Source organism: Hemicordylus capensis, chromosome 14, assembly GCF_027244095.1.
Source record: "Hemicordylus capensis ecotype Gifberg chromosome 14, rHemCap1.1.pri, whole genome shotgun sequence".
In the NCBI taxonomy this organism is placed as follows: domain Eukaryota; kingdom Metazoa; phylum Chordata; class Lepidosauria; order Squamata; family Cordylidae; genus Hemicordylus; species Hemicordylus capensis.
This window is the reverse complement of record NC_069670.1, coordinates 13,921,976-13,940,628: the sequence shown is the minus strand read 5'-3', so window position 1 is coordinate 13,940,628 and position 18,653 is coordinate 13,921,976. Positions and strand designations below refer to the sequence as shown.

The 18,653-nt window shown below is 54.0% G+C and overlaps 1 protein-coding gene and 1 long non-coding RNA gene across 9 annotated transcripts in view; one reads left to right on the top strand and one right to left on the bottom strand.

The window, feature by feature from the left end:
• Positions 1-11,831, top strand: part of THBS3 (thrombospondin 3) — a 40,469-nt gene extending 28,638 nt beyond the window's left edge. For 3 of the 8 annotated variants that reach the window (XM_053277315.1, XM_053277319.1, XM_053277318.1), the window contains exons 22-23: positions 2,142-2,281; positions 3,074-3,507. In XM_053277315.1, coding sequence (XP_053133290.1) covers positions 2,142-2,281; positions 3,074-3,129 — 196 coding nt within the window. In that variant the 3' untranslated portion in view covers positions 3,130-3,507. Of the gene's footprint in view, positions 1-2,141; positions 2,282-3,073; positions 3,508-4,077; positions 4,210-8,565; positions 8,774-11,460 lie in introns of those variants that run through there. The other 5 variants (XR_008312131.1, XR_008312129.1, XR_008312128.1 and 2 more) reach the window with 5 other exon arrangements.
• Positions 11,832-12,717: 886 nt separating this feature from the next.
• Positions 12,718-15,873, bottom strand: LOC128336963 (uncharacterized). The gene is made up of 3 exons (XR_008312132.1): positions 15,376-15,873; positions 13,134-14,334; positions 12,718-13,016 (listed from the first exon to the last, which is right to left on the bottom strand). It is a non-coding gene; the product is annotated as an uncharacterized LOC128336963 (long non-coding RNA).
• Between the last annotated feature and the right edge of the window lie 2,780 nt (positions 15,874-18,653).

Below are 18,653 nucleotides of genomic sequence, written 5' to 3'. Positions count from 1 at the left end.
CACCACCAAGGAGGCCCCGCCCCCCCCCAAATTTCCCATATGGCTTCTCCATTTTCACCGCCTGCGAATGGAGCACAAACACATATGTGGGGGAAGTAAAATGTGTGGCCTTTTGGTTCTCTAGGATTCCATAAAGGGGGAAGCCACCAAGGGGTGGGTGGGGGGCACTGAAAGGTTTGGAGGTAAATACTGCACTGTGCCCCTCTTTGAACCTGCCCTCCCCAGCTAAGGGCATTAGAAAAGCCCTGCTGGGTCAGGCCAAAGGGCCCTCAGGTGCATCACCCTGCTTCACGCAGTGGCCAGTCGGGTGCATCTGGGATTTGGCCACAAGCAGGGAGGAAAGGGCAGCCCTTCCCTCGCATTGCAGCTCCCTATCCCCTGGCATCCAGGGACATGCCGCCCCTGAACCTGAGGGAAATGTAGAGTTAGTAGCCATTGATAGCCCTGACCTCCCTGGATTGGTCCATCGCCCCTTATTCTAGCCACCTAGATTGGTGGCCACCCACCACCCCATCCAGTGGCAGCGAATTCCATAGTTCAGCTGCACGGTGTGTCGAGAAGTCCTTCCCCTGGTCTGTCCCAAAGCTCCCAGCATTTAGCTTCAACTTCTAACCCCTGGGGTCCTAATATTTCGAGAGAGGGAGAAGAGCTTCTTTTTATCCACTCGATCTGCATCCGATACGGGGAGAGGCGAGGCCGATACAGAGATTCGGCCATTCCCCGTTTAATAGCATGCCTGGCCCTCATTCTGGGGTTGGCGGATCCCTGAGGCTGGCAGGGTGTGTGTGTGTGTTTGTGTGTGCAGATGGAGGGGGGGGGTGGACTTGGTTCACTGGGAACTTATGCATCCCCCCCCCTTCCCACTCTCTTCCCAAGAACCATTCACTTGTTGGGCCTCTAGGCCCATTGTATCGGTCGCCATGGCAACCCAATACCGCTTGGAATGCCTTGGCCCACCACAGGCCTTTTAAAATGCAAACGAGCCCAGACAATGGGAGGGAGGTGGGGGGTGAGCGTGTGGAGGAGAGGGCAGAGGGGGAGGAGTGGGGAGAAGAACGGGGCCTGGGAACTTTTCCTCTTTCTTGGCACACGATGGGGGGCAGATAACCTTGCCCGCCCCCGCACCAAACCTCCCCTAGTCTGCACTCTTAACCTCACCAGGCCCTCCATGTAGGCCAGATCTCTGCGGCTGCTCCAACTTAGCATTAAAGGGACTTTAGGTGGAGGTTGGGTCTCTAATGGCTGTGATGTTGTGGTTGTGAGTCAGTTACTTCCCTGGGATTTGGGAGCCATCCTTGGTAAAAGTAGTGCTTTCTGTTTGCTGCTGTAAGGAGTTCCCCAGATAACTGGGCAGTGGGGGGGGGAGTTTCTTTGCAAAGACAGAATGTACTGGAAACGTCTGGTATCTTTCTAATCTCTGTTGGTTTGTTGAATATCAAGTGCCTAATATATATTTCTCTAGGCGGTTTACATGATTTTTAAAAATGCAGCCAAAATAAAAAACAGCACAATATAAACCATCCAAACAGTTTAAGAAAATGTTGTTAACTGAAAGCTTGAGAAAACAGGTGCATCTTAAGGAGTTTTGTTTGTTTGTTTGTTTTAAAAGGCTGCCAGAGGTTGAGAAGCTCTTGTTTTATTTTCTCAAAGCTCTGGGGCAGCCACCAAATGAGCCAGTAGCTCCCCAAATGATTTACAAGTACACCAGATGTGCATCACGCCAAATGGGAAAGAGAGTCCCTCAGAAGCAAACCCTACACCCTTGGGATGTCCAAAAACCTGCCTCCAAGATTGTTTGTGGGAGGGGAAAAACTCAAGACTTCTCTCTCCTGCCTGTACCACATGGAGGCATTTCTTGCAAAGAGGCACCTTTTAATGTGGTGAATGTCTTATATTTAGCCGGGGGAGAGTAACTGGCCCTCTCCACCCCCAGCACGGTCCCTCCAGTGACTGTTGCTGGTGTCTATCTTACGTTTCTTTTAGATTGTGAGCCCTTTGGGGACAGGGATCCATCTTTTTTGTTGATTATTTCTCTGTGTAAACCGTCCTGAGCCATTTTTGGAAGGACGGTATAGAAATCGAATAAATAAATAATAATAATAATTTCACGTTCTCAGTGTCCCTCTGTTTTTCTCCCACAGGGTGCTGCTTTACGAGGGGCCCCAGCTGGTTGCCGACTCAGGCGTCGTCCTTGACACGACCATGCGAGGCGGGCGCTTGGGGGTCTTCTGCTTCTCGCAGGAAAACATCATCTGGTCCAACCTGCAGTACCGTTGTAACGGTGAGGCCTGTGGCACATGTGGGGGCAGAGTGCTGTACAAGCCTGTGGATACACGAGGGTTTCCTCGTGACCGAGGCTGCTTAGGGTGGGTGTGTTCACACAATCGTTCGGATCTAGGTTTGATGCAGGTTACTGACATTCGTGTGGTTGTGTGAAACCACACCAAGGTGGTCTCTGACCTGAGATGAATCTGAGATTCCTGCCTTGTCAGTAACCCCATTAAATCTAGATTCGAGCGATTGTGTGAACCAGGTCCTGGGATGAGAGAAATATTCTTGGAGGGCAATATTTCTGATCCTAGGAATGCCCTGTGGGGGATTCTCACCTCTCTGTTTAGAATTTCCAGCCAGTCTAGCACAGAACCTTTCCAGGCAGGGTAAAAAATTAATAAACTCTGTGATTAAACTGGCCATCACTTCAGGCTGCAACGCCATATTACCGCGCCGAAAAAGTTGGCGTTTATCACCTGCCCTGCAACATACAAGATCACCGTTTATGCTTTGCCACAGTGTACGTCCTACCACTCTGCCCCACTGTCCCCAGGAAGTTCTAGGGATTGTATGGGAGAACTTCCATCATCTCCAGCCTCGATAAATTATAGCTTAGGGATGATGGGAGTTGTAGTTCAGCAACCTCTGGAAGGGGCGGCCATGTTCGGAACCTCTGGTCTAACCGAGATGGAACAGCTCTGTCGGTCTTGCAGATGTGTTTCCCAAGGTAGACTGGGCTGAGATTTCTAGGCCCACTACAAAGCCTCGGTGATAATGCTTCTCATTCTTTCTTCCTGGACAGACACGGTCCCCGTGGACTTTGAGCCGTTCCGCCGGATGCTGCTGGAAGCCCCATGAAGGAGAGCCAGAAGGAGCACACCACCCCCCATGCTGGACCAGGTCTTTCCACAGAGACCCCGGGGGGGCTTGTCAAACGTCAGTGGTCATCCCTCGCCCCCTCCCTGCCCCATATACACACACGCACCATGGACGGGGAAACGGGCCCTCCTCGCCCGACAGCTCCTGGAAAGTCAGGAGCCGCATTCTTGTCTGCAGGGTTGGCAAGACCAGAGTCCTTGACGGCAGAAAACAACCAAGGATTGTGGGCAGAGCGAGGGCGCCAGCCAGTAGGAGAGGGCCGGTACAGAGCTCATGCCCACCCATGCAACTGATGCCCTCTGGTGTTGGTCTTCCTTTGGGAAACAATTTGCCCATAAAGTTCTGGATGATGTCCTACTTTCTCTGTCCTTTTGTTGTTTGGGGAGAGGGTGGGTGGAACGCACCTCGCAGGCCTCACTGTGTCCAGGGCCATCCCTGATTTGAACCTCGTGTTCTAAGCCTGCCCCATATTCACCCCTAACCCTGCAACATTCTGGATTGTGTTTTTCGCCATGGGTCACACAGAGCAGCAGAAAGCTCTGGTTCCAGGGTTCTCTTTCTTTCCGGAAAAAGACGAGTTAGCAGTGCTCTGACAGGCCTGTCCTACAGACCGTAGTTTGACGCTGCTTCAACCATTCTTGCTTCCCCCTCCTCCCAAAGAATCCCGAGAGCTGTAATTTTGGGGGGGGGGTCCTGGGAGTTCTCTGCTAGAGATCTTTCCCCCTCTGCTTTGGAAAATTACAGTCCTTACGGTTCTCTAGGAAGGGGAAGTTTGTAGTGTGGATCGGCCCCTGCTCAAAGCCAGTTACGTTGCGCATTAGAAAGCCCTCTCCATTCCACACCAAGGTACAGAGCAAAGCGTCTTACAAATACTATTTATTATACCCTCTGTGAAGCTACACCTCTTGTCATTTTCCCTTCTGACAGGCCCTGTTGTGAGTAAGCCTGCAGCAAAACAAAGTCCAAATCTTCTCAGACAAAGGAGGAGTTTCAGCTCAGCAGTAAAGCACCAGCTTCCACCCCAAAGGCCCCAGGTTCAACCCCTAGCAGCATCTCCAGGTAGGGCTGAGAGTCTCCCGCCCGAAACCTTGGGAGAGCCCCTGCCAGTCAGTGTAGACGGTGCCGAGCGGGATGGACCGAGGGTCTGACTCAGTCGGAAGCAGCTTCCCCCAGACAGAAATGGGTTCTTTGGCCTGTGGTACCCACCTTCTCCTAGCCATCCAAAGCAGAGGCGGGCTCTGTGTCCCAGCTGGGAAGCCCCCATCGTTGTGTTTGTGAGGGAGGCCAGGATCGTCCTCGGCTGGGCACGTCCCCAGCAGGCACCCAGACGTGAGCCCAGGCTGGCAGGAGGCCGGGACAAGTGCAATATTAGCGGGCAAGCGAACAACACTGCACTCCATCCCATCCCTCCCGCCCTCCCGGAAAACTAGGGCCCGTTGGGGACGCTCGCGGGCACCTCCTCGCCGCTGCGTCATCCTCGCTGAGCTCCTCAGGCGGAGGGCACCGTGCCACCAGCTCTGCAAAAAGAGTTCAGAAGTTTCCCACGGGCGCCTGGCCACCCCCTGCAACTTGCTTGCCCCCCCGATGCATGCACCGGCGGGGCACCGAGCCTCCCCGAGTCCCACCCAGGTCCCTCAAGCCGCCGGAGTTCCACTGGCACTTCCAGAGCTGGGAATTGGGTTAAACAATCACCCGGCCAAGGCACTCGGACGTTGCCGTGGCGACAAGTGTCCCAGCAACGGTCAAGTGAATGCCGCACACACACACGCAGGCAGTGAGGAGCCGTCCGGGTGGGGTGGGGTGGGGGGCATACCCTAATTCGCTCCAGAATCCCGCCTGCACGATGGCTGGGCAGGTGCAGAGCCCCACCAGAACCCGCCGCTTGAGAGAGTGACCGGGATGGCATCGCTGTGCAAAAACTGCCGACTCCACTTGGATCTTGACTTTGGATCCCTGTCTGTGTGTGGGGCGGGGAGCTTTTGTGACAGACCCAGTGAGCAGCCCCCGAGGCGGGGAGAGCAAGCGGGCAGGAGCGCTGCCAGGGGGAAGAATGTCTTCTGCCTAGTTCCTGCTCCTTACGAAGGCACAGGAGCAGACACACACACACCCCGGGACCCGCCTGTGGGTGAGAAGGGCCCGACAGGCAGGGCCAGTAGGGGAGCATGGCCACCCCCCGTCCCGAAAGAGGGATGGTTCCACTTGCCTTTTGGAGGGTGCCCGGTGTGCCCCTGGGAGGCACAGGGGGCTGAGGGTCCCGAATTCCGATGTGGCTCCCCCTGGCTGAGGGTTGGCACACTCTGCCGGACGCTTCTCCAGTCCGGGTCCCCGGCTGTCTCTGGCCAAACTCCTGGCGCGGAGGGGCCCCCCGAGTGCCGCGCTCCTTGGGCGTACAATGGAGCTGCCAGGGATGGGAGCGCCAGCAACAATGGACATGCTTGGACTCTAGAGCCCATTGAAGCAGCAAACGTCCCCTCTTAAAAGGGCAATGCCTGGGCGGCCGGTGGAGAGGGGGACACGCCGTCCACAAGCAAGCTCCTCGGTCCTGGAGATGGGCTGGCGTTGGGGGAAGAGTCCTCTGGGCGTGTTGAGAGCTCCTTATCCGCACGCAGTAACTTCAGGGTCCTCTTAGGAACATCGGAAGCTGCCACACACTGTTCCCTCTAAGGCGTGCGCACATGCGCGCGCTCACAAGTTTTCCAATGTCTGCTCAGTTAATTTCAGATCCCGCTCAGGTTGAATTAGGAAGGCCCCACTTTGAATGATTGTGTGCACACAGCGCCTTGATACTGCCGCCCAGAACAAAACTCATTCCACACAGAGATGAAAAAAAATTAGAGGCACCATTGCTGCCATATACTGAGTCAGACCATAGGTCCACCTAGCTCAAGATTGTCTACCCAGACTGGCAGCGGCTAGCCGTTTAAAAAAAATTATTATTACATTTATATCCTGCTCTTTCTCCAAGGAGCCCAGAACAGTGTACATGGTTATGTTTATCCTCACAACAACCCTGTGAGGTAGGTTAAGCTGAGAGATTCATGACTAGCCCAGAGTCACCCAGTGAGTTTCTTGGCTGAGTGGGGATTTGAACTCAGGTCTCCCTGGTCCTAGTCCAACACTCTAACCACTAAACCACACTGTGTAGACTGGAGAGAAAAACACCACACCAACAGGTAGGAAGGAAGACTATAAGGTCTCACTATAAGGTCATTCACACAACCAGAAATTCTACTACCCGGGTTTGGGAATAGAATGGAATCTTTATTACAGTCATTGACCAGACAAAAATATAAAACAATAAGTAATAACCTACAGCAACTGTGATTTTACCTGTACTTTCTTACAGAACAGAGTTCAGAATATAACAACATATTGTGTGTGTGTGTGTGTGTGTGTGTATAAATATATATAAAAATAATTTTCATAATCTAATACTCCCTGAAACTCATGATTGGAACATTAATATTACTGTTAGACAAAATAAAAAACAAATAAAAAGCCGATGACCTACCTGGGAATTTAGCCTCATTATAAAAAGGGTCCAGAAGGGATTTGCAGCCAGACGGGTTAGCCACCTTTGTGCTGCAGATGAGCTTCTGAGAAAAGGTCCTTCGCAGAGGTCAGGGCCAGACATAGTCCATTTAGCCGATAAATCGCCTATGAAAGACCCAGCCTCTGTCTTGTCCAATCAGAGTGAGAATTTAAAGGTCCGGACCTGGCCTTGCCCAATCCAGCCGGGGAGCCTCCCTATAGATGCACCCACACCTGTTGTTCCACAGGAGAAAGTGAGGCTTCCAAGCTGACAAAAACATCAGAAAAGGAGGAGACACAAGATACTCAGGAAACCATTTCATTACTCCCCAAAAGTGCCTCCCATGTTTTGGGCTAACACTATTGTACGCAAGCGGCTGTGGATAAAAAGGAAACATGCAAAATTCCATAATCTATTAAAGGCTTCACAGTGACGTTCTAAAAAATCCAATACATAAAAAATGTCGTCATCACAACAGAAAGCCTTTTCAAACCTCCTTGCATATATAGAAAGAAAGTAACATAATGGATGGTCATTTTAGAATTAGGAGCAAAATAATGGACTAATACTATATAAGATTAGAATTATATGAAAGGAATGAATTAATAGTTACAGACTTTCAAACCCCACCCCCCACGAATACAAATACCCCATGGTACAGTTCAGATGACTGCAGAAGTCCTTACTTTAAAGAATTGTGAACATGTATACATCAACTTGAGAACATTAGGCCTTCCTCCAAGATCACGGTGGTTCTTGATAGAATCCTAATAGCCTATATTCCTCTGTGTAAACATTAGGAGGTTTCCTCGTTTTTCACTATGAGGTTCGTTTTTTGATGAAAAGTGGGATATATGATGCAGCCACATTGAGAGCACTCTGTACAGTTCTGGTTGCCGCATCTGAAAAAGGACACTATAGAACTAGGAAAGGTGCAGATGCAAGAGCACCTTCCTTATGAGAAAAGGCAACAGGGTCTGGTGCTTTTTAAGTGGAGGAAAAGGTGATAAGGGGGGGATAGGGGTTATAACCTTAGGAGTGGTCCCATCACTCCCAGCCACAATGGCCAACGGAGATGATGGCAGTTGTAGTCTGTCAACACCTGGGGATCCAAGGTTGAGAACTCCTGGTGGGAAGAAAAGGGATCCCGAAAAGGCTTCCTCCTCCTCTGCATGCCAGCTTGTGTCTCTGGCCTCATAGCAGCAGAGTTTCAAAGGGGAGGAATTTGTCATACCAAGTTTGGGATTGTCAGTGGAGACGTTTTAGCTCTCGTCTTGCAGGTTTGACCTGCATTGTTTACATACAATCGAAACACTGCAGCCCTGTATTTATAGATGGCCATTCTAAACACTAGGCTGGCACTTTCCAACTGTGGGTCCTTGGACATTGTTGGACTACAACTCCCGTCCTCCTCAGCCACAGTGGCACTGGATGATGGGCGTTGAAGTCTCGCAGCAGCCGGGGACCCCTGCATTAGGCAATATGTATTTGCGGCCAGTCTTGCGGCCAGGGGCAAGGCGGCAGGCACCAGGATTTCCCAAGACGCCCACCTTGTTGTCCATCCAGTGGACCCCGAAGGGAAACGGCATGACCAGAGCCACACAGAGCTAGGCCAGGCGAGGGCAACCTGCAAACTCCAATGCCCAGGTGCGTTTCCAAGGGAGAGATCCGAAGCGGAGGTCTATCAGGGGCTGCCCTGTTCAGGGCTGTCCTTCGGGCACAGCAAGCAGGGCGACCTCCCCGGGCCCCGCTCTTTTAACCCCCATTAGAATTAACTGGAAGGGGGCCCCACACCTTGCCAGGGCTCTGTTCTTCAGGGAGCCTTTGCCGAAAGGCCTGGCCAGGCCCTTGAGAGAGAGGACATGTCCCAATGTGTTTTGCAGAGATGTAAACAAAACAGGAGAGAGAGGAAAGGAGAGGAGAGGAAGAAGGAAAGGAGGGAGAAAAAGAGGAGCAGAAGGGAGGAGAGAAAGACAAGCAGGAAGGAAGGAAGGAAGAGCAGAGAGTGAGAAAAGCAGCCCAGCTTCCCAGCAGCAGCAGCAGCAGCGTTGAGCTCGGAAGAACCTCCCGAGACTAGACTTCATCCCAACTGTAAGAGCCTTTCCTTCAAACTCAAGGCGCCGCTTAGCTGAGCCGGGCGGATGGCAGGGAGAGCGGGGTGGGCCGGGATGAGGGGAGTTGGGCCAGGTCTGCCCAAACTGATGCCCCAGCAGAGGATGATGCCCAAACTGATGCCCTGCGCCTCTAGGGGCGAGAGGGACCGTAGAAGCCGCCCCCGTCGCCACTGCCAGCCCCGCCCGGGAGGAGGGCTCCCTCCAGCGAGGGAGAAAGGGGCGTCTGCCTGGGGCCCAGGAACAGTCCTTGCAAGGGGGCGAGACTCTCTTTCCCTTGCCCACCCCACCCCTGCTGCCAGGCTGGGCGGGCGGGCGGGCGAGCATGCATTGCTTCCAGCCCGCGCTGGACTCTGCCTGGGTGGCTGCAGGCTTGACCCTCCGCCCCTCCTCCCCCGCTGCCGCCTCTGGAATGGTCGCGTCCTCCTCCTCGTGGCGCCGCTGGAGACGTTCTCATTGGTGCGGAGCGCGGAGGCGGGCTGGAACGTTCAGGCGCGGCCGGGACGGGAGGAGAGGAGACCATTGAGGCGAGCCACGGGGGGCGGGGGGGGGCGGGCGGAGTTCTCGCGAGGACTCGGAGCCCGGTCAATTCCTTTCGCTATTCGACGGGAAGAGAACCTCCGGGAAGGCGCTGGTGGCGGCGGCGGCGGTGGTGGGATGCCGGAGCCGGTATGTAATGGCGGCGGGGAGGGGGGCATTCGTCCGGTGCATGACGGGGGGGGGAGTGGGCGGGCTGCATGGTGGGAGCCCCCCCCCGCTGCCCGCCCACGTGCAGGCTGAACCCTGCGCTTTCCCTTTAAGAGCCCTTCGTCTTCGGCCCCTTTCTTGGTGTGGCGCTTTTTTTTTTGCAACACGTGTACTTCCCCCGTGCTTCTCCCCCCTTTCACGTATGAAGGGGGTGCCCCTCGCTGCTCCCCGTTGCTCTCTCCTGGACAAGGCTCTAGGCCAGGGTTACTTAACCTTGGGCCCCCGGGAGTTGTTGGCCTACAACTCCCAGAATCCTCAGATGCTTTTGCTTGGGGTTTATGGGAGTTGTAGTTCATCTGGGGGTCCAAAGTTAAGAAACCTTGCTCTTCTAGGCGAAGGCTAGGATCCTAGGGAGTAGCCGCCTTGTGTGCTGTGTGTGGAGTCCGATCTCTGGTCCGTCCCGCTCAGCCTCGCCTTCTCTGACTGGCAGCATCTCTCCAGGGTTGCAGGGGTCTCTCCCAGCAGGGGCCTTTCCCAGCCCTCCTGGAAGATGCGGTGGCGATCAGGGGTTGTTGGACCGGGGAGGACCTGGTGGCTGCCAGGCAGATGCTCTGCCACAGAGCAATGGCCTCGTAATGTGATAGTCGTGCCCCGATGAATCTGGGCAGCGATTCCTCAGTCGCAGAACTCTGCTGCTGCAGCAGCTCGCTGCACATCGGGTGTTGCAGTGCGGCGAGGAAGCAGCCTGGCTTGGAAACTAGCACACTCCCAAATGGAGAGTGCCCGTCCAGCCCTCTTCCCGCCATGGGTACGGATGCAGATCTGCAGGCAAGATCACACAAGGAATGGGGCCTGGCCATGGGCTGAGATGGCAGTGGGGCAGAGTGAGGAGGGCGGAAATTAGACAGAGCTGCTTCAGTTAGTTTACTTGTCAGCTGCTCAATAGAGCCTCCCTCTTCAGAGGCAGTGTACCCCTGATCACCTGGGACCTTCTGCATGCCAAGCAGATGCTCTGCCCCTGAGCGAGCCACGGCCCTGTAGTGTGATCTCAGTCGTCGTGAGTGACCTGATGAATCTGGGCAGGGATTCCTCCGTCTTAGGACTCTGTTGCTGCAGTTTGCTGCATGTCGGGTGTTGTTGCGGTGTGTGTGAATGGGGCCTGGCCATGGGCTGAGATGGCAGTGGGGCAGAGCGAGGGGGGCGGAGATTAGACAGAGCTTCTTCAGTGGATTTGCTTGTTAGCTGCTCCCTCTTCCGAGGCAGTGTATGTACCCCTGATCACCTGGGACCTTCTGCGTGCCAAGCAGATGCTCTCTGTCGTCTGCTTTGACTGGCAGCATCTCTCCTGGGTTGCAGGAGCTTTTCCCAGCCCTCCTGGAAGATGCGGTGGCGATCAGGGGTTGTTGGGCCGGGGCGGGGGACCTGGTGCCTGCCAGGCAGATGCTCTGCCCCTGAGCGAGCCACGGCCCCGTCGTGTGATCTCAGTCGTTGTGCCCTGATGATGAGTCTGGGCAGGGATTCCTCTGCAGTTCGCTGCACGTCGGGTGTTGTTGCGGTGCTGCGGCGGGGGAGCAGCCTGGCTGGGAGGCGGGAGGTGCGCCTGCGCGAGTCTCTCTCCGCGCTCCAGGTGCGGATCTGCAGGCATTTTCCCGAGCAATGGGGCCCGGCCGTGGGCGGAGAGGGCTGCGTAGCTCAGTGGAACCTCCATGGTCCGAGGCAGCGCACCCCGATCCCCAGCTGACGGGCAGCCCCCCCCTCCCCCGCCGGCAGCTTTGGTTGATTTTATTTTATTTTCCTGCTGCTGCACTTAACCCAGCAGAGCGGCAGAGTGAAACAAGCAACCAGCTTGGCTTTTTTACACTCGAGAGGACGGGAACAAAAAATAAAATAGAAAGATCTAGTGGCTGTTATTTGTAGCAACTTGATTTTATTTATAAAAAGGGCTTAAAACGTAATAATTTTTTTTTTTGTGGTTTCCAGCAGGTCGGCGCTACAAGAGTTCGAGGACTCGATTTGGAAGCATCGGCCGCGGTGGCGCAGCGGGGAAGCGACTCGCCTAGGATGCGAGAAGCTGACGGTTCGAATCCCCGTGGGTGCCGCTGCCGCGATCGTCCATTACTTTAGTCGGTCGGTTGTTACACCGGGTTATGGGTCCTGCCACCTGCGTAGCCTTGGGCAAGTTGCGCAGTCTCAAATGGCCCACCTTGGCAGGACCCCATTTGGGGCTGCGGAGCGAGCTTGAGGTGAGAAGGTGAGTAGGGCCCATAACCCAGGGAAAGAACCGACCTTATATTTATTGCCAGCTAGCGGATTTAAAAAAAAATAAAAATAAAATATTTTTTTTCTTTCTACCCCTGCGGGGAATCGAACTCCCGACCTTCGGCGTCCCAAGCAGCAGCCTACCACACTCTGCCACTAGGTTTGTTGAGCAAATGTTTTCGGAACTAATACTTATTTCGCCGGGTGGGGGGGCGGGGTCTGAATGACATCATCTACAGAGGTGTGGCCTCTCCTCCTCCTCCGATTCTGCGCACTGCCAGCGCGGCTCTTGGAAGTGTGTTTGGGGCGCTGCTGGAGGCGAGGCAGGAACTTGACCCTGACTCAGAGCAGGGATCCGGCTTATGCCTGCCGGAATAGCCGAGTGGGCGCTGGGAGTCCCGAGACCGCATTCTGGTCTGCTGCCCCCTGCCCTGTTTGTGTTGCAGGCGAGAGGATGCCGGGCTGGGCCAGCCCTAGTCCGTGCAGCAGATAAGCCATTTAAAGACCTCGCAGGTCTTGCCCAATCGGGGTGAGAATTTAAAGGTCCGGACCCCTCGTGTGGTCTTCGCCTTGCCCAATCCAGCGGGGGAGTGGCCCCTGAATGCCACACGAAGTGGGAGTCGTAAGGAAAAACACCAGTGACTCTGGAAACCATTCAATTACTCTCAGGAAATGCAACCATGTTGGACAGAGGCAGCTGTGAATTCTTTTATTCCTTTATTCATTCATCATTCATAGACCACTTTTCAACCAAACAAAGTTCTCAAAGCAGTTTACATAGAAAAACAATAAGGAGAAGAGGGTTTCCATTCCCCAAAGGGCTCACAGTCTAACAAATTAAAGGAATCAGCAGGGAAATGTACAAGATCCCATGAAATTTCCAAGGGCTCCACATTAGCAAGGCGGATTGGGCGCCCAATCTGCCTGGTTAATGTGGAGCCCTTGAATATTTCATGGGATCTTGTACATTTCCCTGCTGATTCCTTTAATTTGTTAGACTGTAAGCCCTTTGGGGAATGGAAACTCTTTTCTCCTTGGCACCAAGGGGAGAACAGCTGGCCCCAAAGAGCCCACAGATGCTCCGTGTGGGTCAGTTAGTGCTAAATAAATCCAATATGCCCCACACACTGTCTTGACAATAGAAAGCCCTCCTTCCGAGGCTTTCTACTTAAAGAGAAACATAATGGATGGCAGATAAGAATGAGGAGTAACATTATTTATTTATCACCTTTTTATGCTGCCCCATACAAAGAAGTCCCTAGGCAGGGTTTCTTAACCTTGGGCCCCCAGATGGCGATGGACTACAACCCCCATCATCCCCAGCCATGTCCATTGTGGCTGGGGATGATGAGAGTTGTAGTCCATCACCATCTGGGGGCCCAAGGTTAAGAAACCCTGGCCTGGGCGGCTCACAATAATGGAATAATATGTTCAAATCACATTAAAGAAATGAACCAATGGGACCACAGACTTCCAAATCATCACCCCCCCCCCACACAAAAACATAATAATACCAAGGCCTCAAAGTACAATCCAGATCATTTCAGAAGCGCTTACATTAAACAACTGGGTAACTGGAAGTGCTAATGTGCTCTTGCTGTAGGGCAGATGCTTACACACAGAGATCGCTGGGCTTCCTGATAGGGGTCTCATCGTCTATTGCTGAATATTCTGCTGCGGAAACCTCAGGATGTTTTCTCATTCCTTTTGCTATGGAAGCCACTTTGGAAATGTGCTTTTGGACCAAAAGCGGGATCTAAATCCAGATACGACGCGGCTACACTTTGAATAAGCTGTAGAGTTCTGGTTGATCCCTCTGAAAAAGGAGAGTCTACCACTGGAAAAGGAGCAGAAGAGGGGAACCCAACCGAGGAGGGGGCTGGAGTCTGGGGCTTTTTAAGTTTAGGGAAAGGTGGCAAGGGGGGACAGGATAGAGGCTTCCAACCTTACGAATGGCAGCGAGCAGCGTTCTCAGCCTTGGGTGCCCAGACACTGCTGGACTACAATTCCCATCACTCCCAGCCACAATGGCCAACAGAGATGATGGCAGCATCTGGGTCCATCAACATCTGGGGAGCCAGAGTTGGGTATCTCTGCATTATTATTATTTATTAAGTTTCTATACTGACCTTCCTAAAATGGCTCAGGGCCGTTTACACAGAGAAACAATAAACAAATAAGATGGCTCCCTGTCCCCAAAGGGCTCACAATCTAAAAAGAAACATCAGATAGACACCATCAACAGTCACTGGAGGTCCTGTGCTGGGGGTGGAGAGGGCCAGTCACTCTCCCCCTGCTAAATAAAGAGAATCACCACGTTAAAAGGTGCCTCTTTGCCAAGTTAGCAGGGGATATGTTAGCATTAGGCAATATGTTGGACTACAACTCCCATAATCCCCAGCCACAATAGCAACGGATGATGAGAATCGCAATCCCACACTGCCCGGGGACCCCCGTATTAGGCACAATGCATTTAAAAGATAAATAAACCATCTCATCGGAAAACATGAAGGATCCGAGTGATCTCTCTTTTCGGGTAGTCGAGGCGTGCCGGGATATTCGCTGACTCCCGCCTTGCTCTCCGTCCAGTGGACCCTGAAGGGAAATGGCATCCTCAGAACCCCACCAGCTCTTGCACCTTGCACATGCACAGGAGCACTCTTATCCTTTTGCACATTTCTAGGCTGCAGCCTGAGACTGAGAGGTTCTGGGGCTAAAACCTCCTGAACCCCAGCAGGACAATGCAATGCGGTCAGGCCACCACATCTGGGGCTCTGGGGTTTAGAGACGAAGTGGAGGCATGATAGAGGTTTATAAAATCATGCATGGTGTGATAGAGAGAAGTTGTTATTTCTCACACCCCTCACTAGAACCAGGGGCCATCCCATGAAACTGATAGCCAGGGCATTTAGGGCTGGCAAAAGGAAGGACTTCGTCACACAGTGCAGAATTCATCTCTGGAATTCTCTGCCACAAGATGGGGTGATGGCCACCAGCTTGGCTGTCTTTAGGCAAATTCATGGAGGGCAGGTCTATCAATGGCTACTAGTCCCAATGACTAGAGGCTACCTCCAGGCTCAGAGGTGGGGTGTTTTTGAATCCAGCTGAAAGGGAGCAACGAGGAAATGCCTCCTTCTCCGGGTTGTGTGGCTTCCCAAGGCAGCTGGTGGGCCACTGGGGGGGCCCGAGTGCTGGGCTGAACCAGCCTTGGGCCTGATCCAAGGGGCTCTTTTTATGTTAGGTGGGGGTTGAGGAGGAGGAGATAATTGCCTGGGTTAGAGAGGCGGTTTCTGCTTCCCTAGGAAACTACACGCCAGAACAAACCCGAGATTGCATTCTGCGATTATGCACCATAAATCTCAAAAATAACACATCACGGTGGGTAAGGACTTCTGCAAAACCAGCAGCCACGTCCTCCCAGGAGAAGGGCCTCCCGGCAGCCCACCCAACAAAGCGAACCCCCAAAGAACAGCCGCGCCGAGAAGGCGCCGAAGCCGCAGCGGGGCTCTTAAAGGGGAAGCGCAGGATCCTGCCGCCTGCACGTGGGGCGGCCGCGGGGGCTCACTGCGGGCAGCCCACCCCCCACCCCCCACCCCCCTCCTCGTGCCCCGGGCGAGCGCCCCCCGCCCCCGTTACCGGCTCTTCGGGCTTTCCTCCGCCGCCGCCGCGAGCGCCTTCCCGGAGCTTCTCTTCCCGTCGACTAGCAAAGGGAGTCGGCCGCCGGGCTGGCTCCGAGTCATCGCGAGAACTCCGCCCCCCACCTTCCTCACTCCCCCCTCGCTTGCCTGCCTATGGTCTCGTCCCCCGGGCCTGAACGTTCTAACCCGCCGCCGCACCAATGAGAACATCGCCAGCTGCAGCACGAGGAGGAGGACGCGACCATTCCAAGCCAGGGGCGGCGAAGCGGGCTGCTGCAGCTGTGCTGCCGCTTTGCGTCGCAACTGCAGATTGCGCAGAGTCCCGTGCGGGTTGGAAGCGAGACGTGCCCGTTGGGGAGGGAGAGAGAGTCTCGCCCCCTTGCAAGGACTCCTCCTGGGCCCCAGGCAGATGCCTCGTTCTCCCTTGCTGGAGGGAGCCCTCCTTGGCCAAGTCCTCCCCAGCGGGGTGTGGGGCTCTCTGTCCCGCCCTCTCTTCCCCACCGTGCTCTCCAAACGGCTGGGAGAAGCCTTCTCAGACCCCCTGATACTGGATTCCCCCGGGGCTGAAATGCGCCCCCAGCAGTGGTGATCGAGGCTTCCCTACCAGAGACTTTCCATCTTTTGCACATTTGCGCCTTGCACAAAATGCTCACAGAAGGCACCATTTGGGCCCTGCCATTGGGTCACCCAGCTTACCTCTACCGTGTCTGTATCTGCTAAGCAAGCGTGACACTGACTGTGCTTGTTCACATGATGCTAAATAGGGTAGGAGGAGTGCCCTACCCAAGTTCAGGATCTCCAAACTTGGTCGGAAGTATCATCATGTGAATGAGTCTAGTATATCTGGCGAAGTGTGCACTTTCCACAATAGTATTGCCCACCATATATTCCATTCGTCTTGGCGGTCCCCAGGCTATAAGAGGGATTCCAAGATATTGACTACAACTCCCATAATCCCCAGCCAAAGGCTACAGCAGCTGAGAATGCTGGGAGTTGTAGTCTACAATCTCTGGGAATCCTTCCAAGGAACACTGCCCAGAAGCCTTTTCTTTGCTAAAAAGAAAAACTAAAAAGACAACGGACCAGGGAACGGGAAGCATTCCTAGTAACTGAGTCAGTCGGATTGTGTGTGTGTGTGTGTGTGTGTAAATAAAATGGAACTGCAAGGAAAAGCCCCAAAGCCACTGAAAAAAGAAACATTTTTCCCCCCATTTAATACTAGAATCTCTCAGTATTTGAGATGCAGGCCTTTTATGCAATTACATCCAATATTAAAATTGCTAATACATCATTTACAAAGATTAACAACAAAACAATGGTCAATTTAGATATGCTTTTGTAAAAAGGAAATATTTTAGCAGCATTTCTTCTCAGCAACCACACGGCCTATCCCCATGCAGACTAAAAAGAGTTCGTATCTATATTTGCAACAAATGCAGTGCTTTTTAAATTTCCTCTTCCTCTTTTCGGGTAGTCGAGGCGTGCCAGGATATCCCGTCTCCCGCCTTGCTCTCCGTCCAGTGGACCCTGAAGGGAAACGGCCTCCTCGGAGCCCCACTGAGCCCCACCAGCTCTTGCAGGCAGGCAGGGCCAGGAGAGGGGAACCTGCAAGCTCCAATGCCGAGGAGAGAGGGGTCTCTGCAGAGAGGCCCGGCCAGGCCCTTCCAAGAGGACGCGTTTCTGCTGCTGGCAAAGAGGGCCCAGGAGAGGGCACTGCAGCCACAGCCACGGCCACGGGGGGGGGGGGGGAGCTGGGGCAATGCTCGAGGGAGCAGCGAAATCATTCCTATAGATTTGGAATCTGGGGGATGTTTTGGGGAGGAAGGATCCTGGGACCACCCACTGGAAGAAGGCGGTGGCAGCGGAGAATACCTCGTGTTTTCCATCTGGAACGTGTACCTCCAAACCCATCCTGTCAAGGGTTGGCAGGGGCTTTTCTCAGTGGCCAGTCGAAAATAGACCCTGTGCATGGTCCTGATCCAATGGGCTCTTCTTATGTTACCCCGGGAGATTGATTGATTGATTGGGATTGAGGATGGGGATTGAGGAGGAGGAGGAGATAATAATTGCCTGGGTTAGAGAGACTGTATCTACTTCACAAAGAAACTGCATGCCCTAACAAGTTTAACCGTGGCTTTTCACCGGACACGGGGCCCAGAATTCTGCCCTACCGTTAGCCCCATGCTGGTCATGCCGCTTACAAGCGCCAACAGGACTCGGGTGACCTGGGACACAGTTCTCCGTCAAGCCAAGTCTCCCAAAGGGGAAGTCTTTGTCTTCTGTTTCTAAAATTAGCTGCCCTACACGCTACTTCTGACCTTGAAGCCACACCCTGCAACCCGAGAACTTACCCTAAGTCCTAGTGTGCGGCAAGCTGGATGTGGTTACCTGCGACACAATTGCCAGATCCTCACCCGGAGACGGTGCCCTGCACCTTTCCGTTCAGACTTTAATCCAGCAATGTTTCTCGGCAGATTCCCCCCCCCCACCCCGGTCTGCTCCCTTCTGGTTTGGTAGCTCCACTCTGTCCTGTGTCCCATGCCTCCTGAATTCTGGTGTAACTAGGACATTCCTTTTAAGAAGCAAACCAACACATCTGTCTGTCTGTCTGTCTATCTGCAGACACATCCAATATTTGGCAACGATGAGCTGCTCTTGCTGCAGTAATTGTGAAGGGTCTGGCAGGGCTTTGGCAGCCATGGAGGATTCTAGTGGTTCCAGTTTGGAAACAAGACTGGTGGTCTTGGGGGGGAAAACATGTGGATGAGGCCGGGGAGGCTTAAGCTTTTTGTCACTCAAAGGCAGCCATGGACTAGCCGCCCTTCTCTGGGGGCAGGGGGTGGCCGCAGCGGCTGCAGGGAGAGGGGACCAGGAGAATGTCCTCTCCTGCCTCCCAAATGACTGCACGGGCCAGTCTGCAGCCTGTTTGGGGCCTCTCTGCGCACACAGGCATGCAGAGAAAGGCCCCAAACGGGTTGCAGACCGGCCCGCACAGTCATTTGGGAGGCAGGGAGGAGCTCTTGCCGTCCCCATCCCATCACGCAGCGACATTTCTGAGAAGGGGGAAGGGGGAACCTTCGCCTTTCCCACAGCTGCTGTGCTGCCACCACCCCCAGAGAGGGGTGGCAAACTTGCCGCCCCTCAAATTTTGCCGCTGTAGGCAAGTGCCGACTTTGCCTTTCCGTTAACCCGCCCCTGGATGGGGCCTGAGCGAAATGGCTGGCTGCACTCTGCCTTCGTGGCACACGCACAGGAAGCGGCCTCATGCTGAGTCAG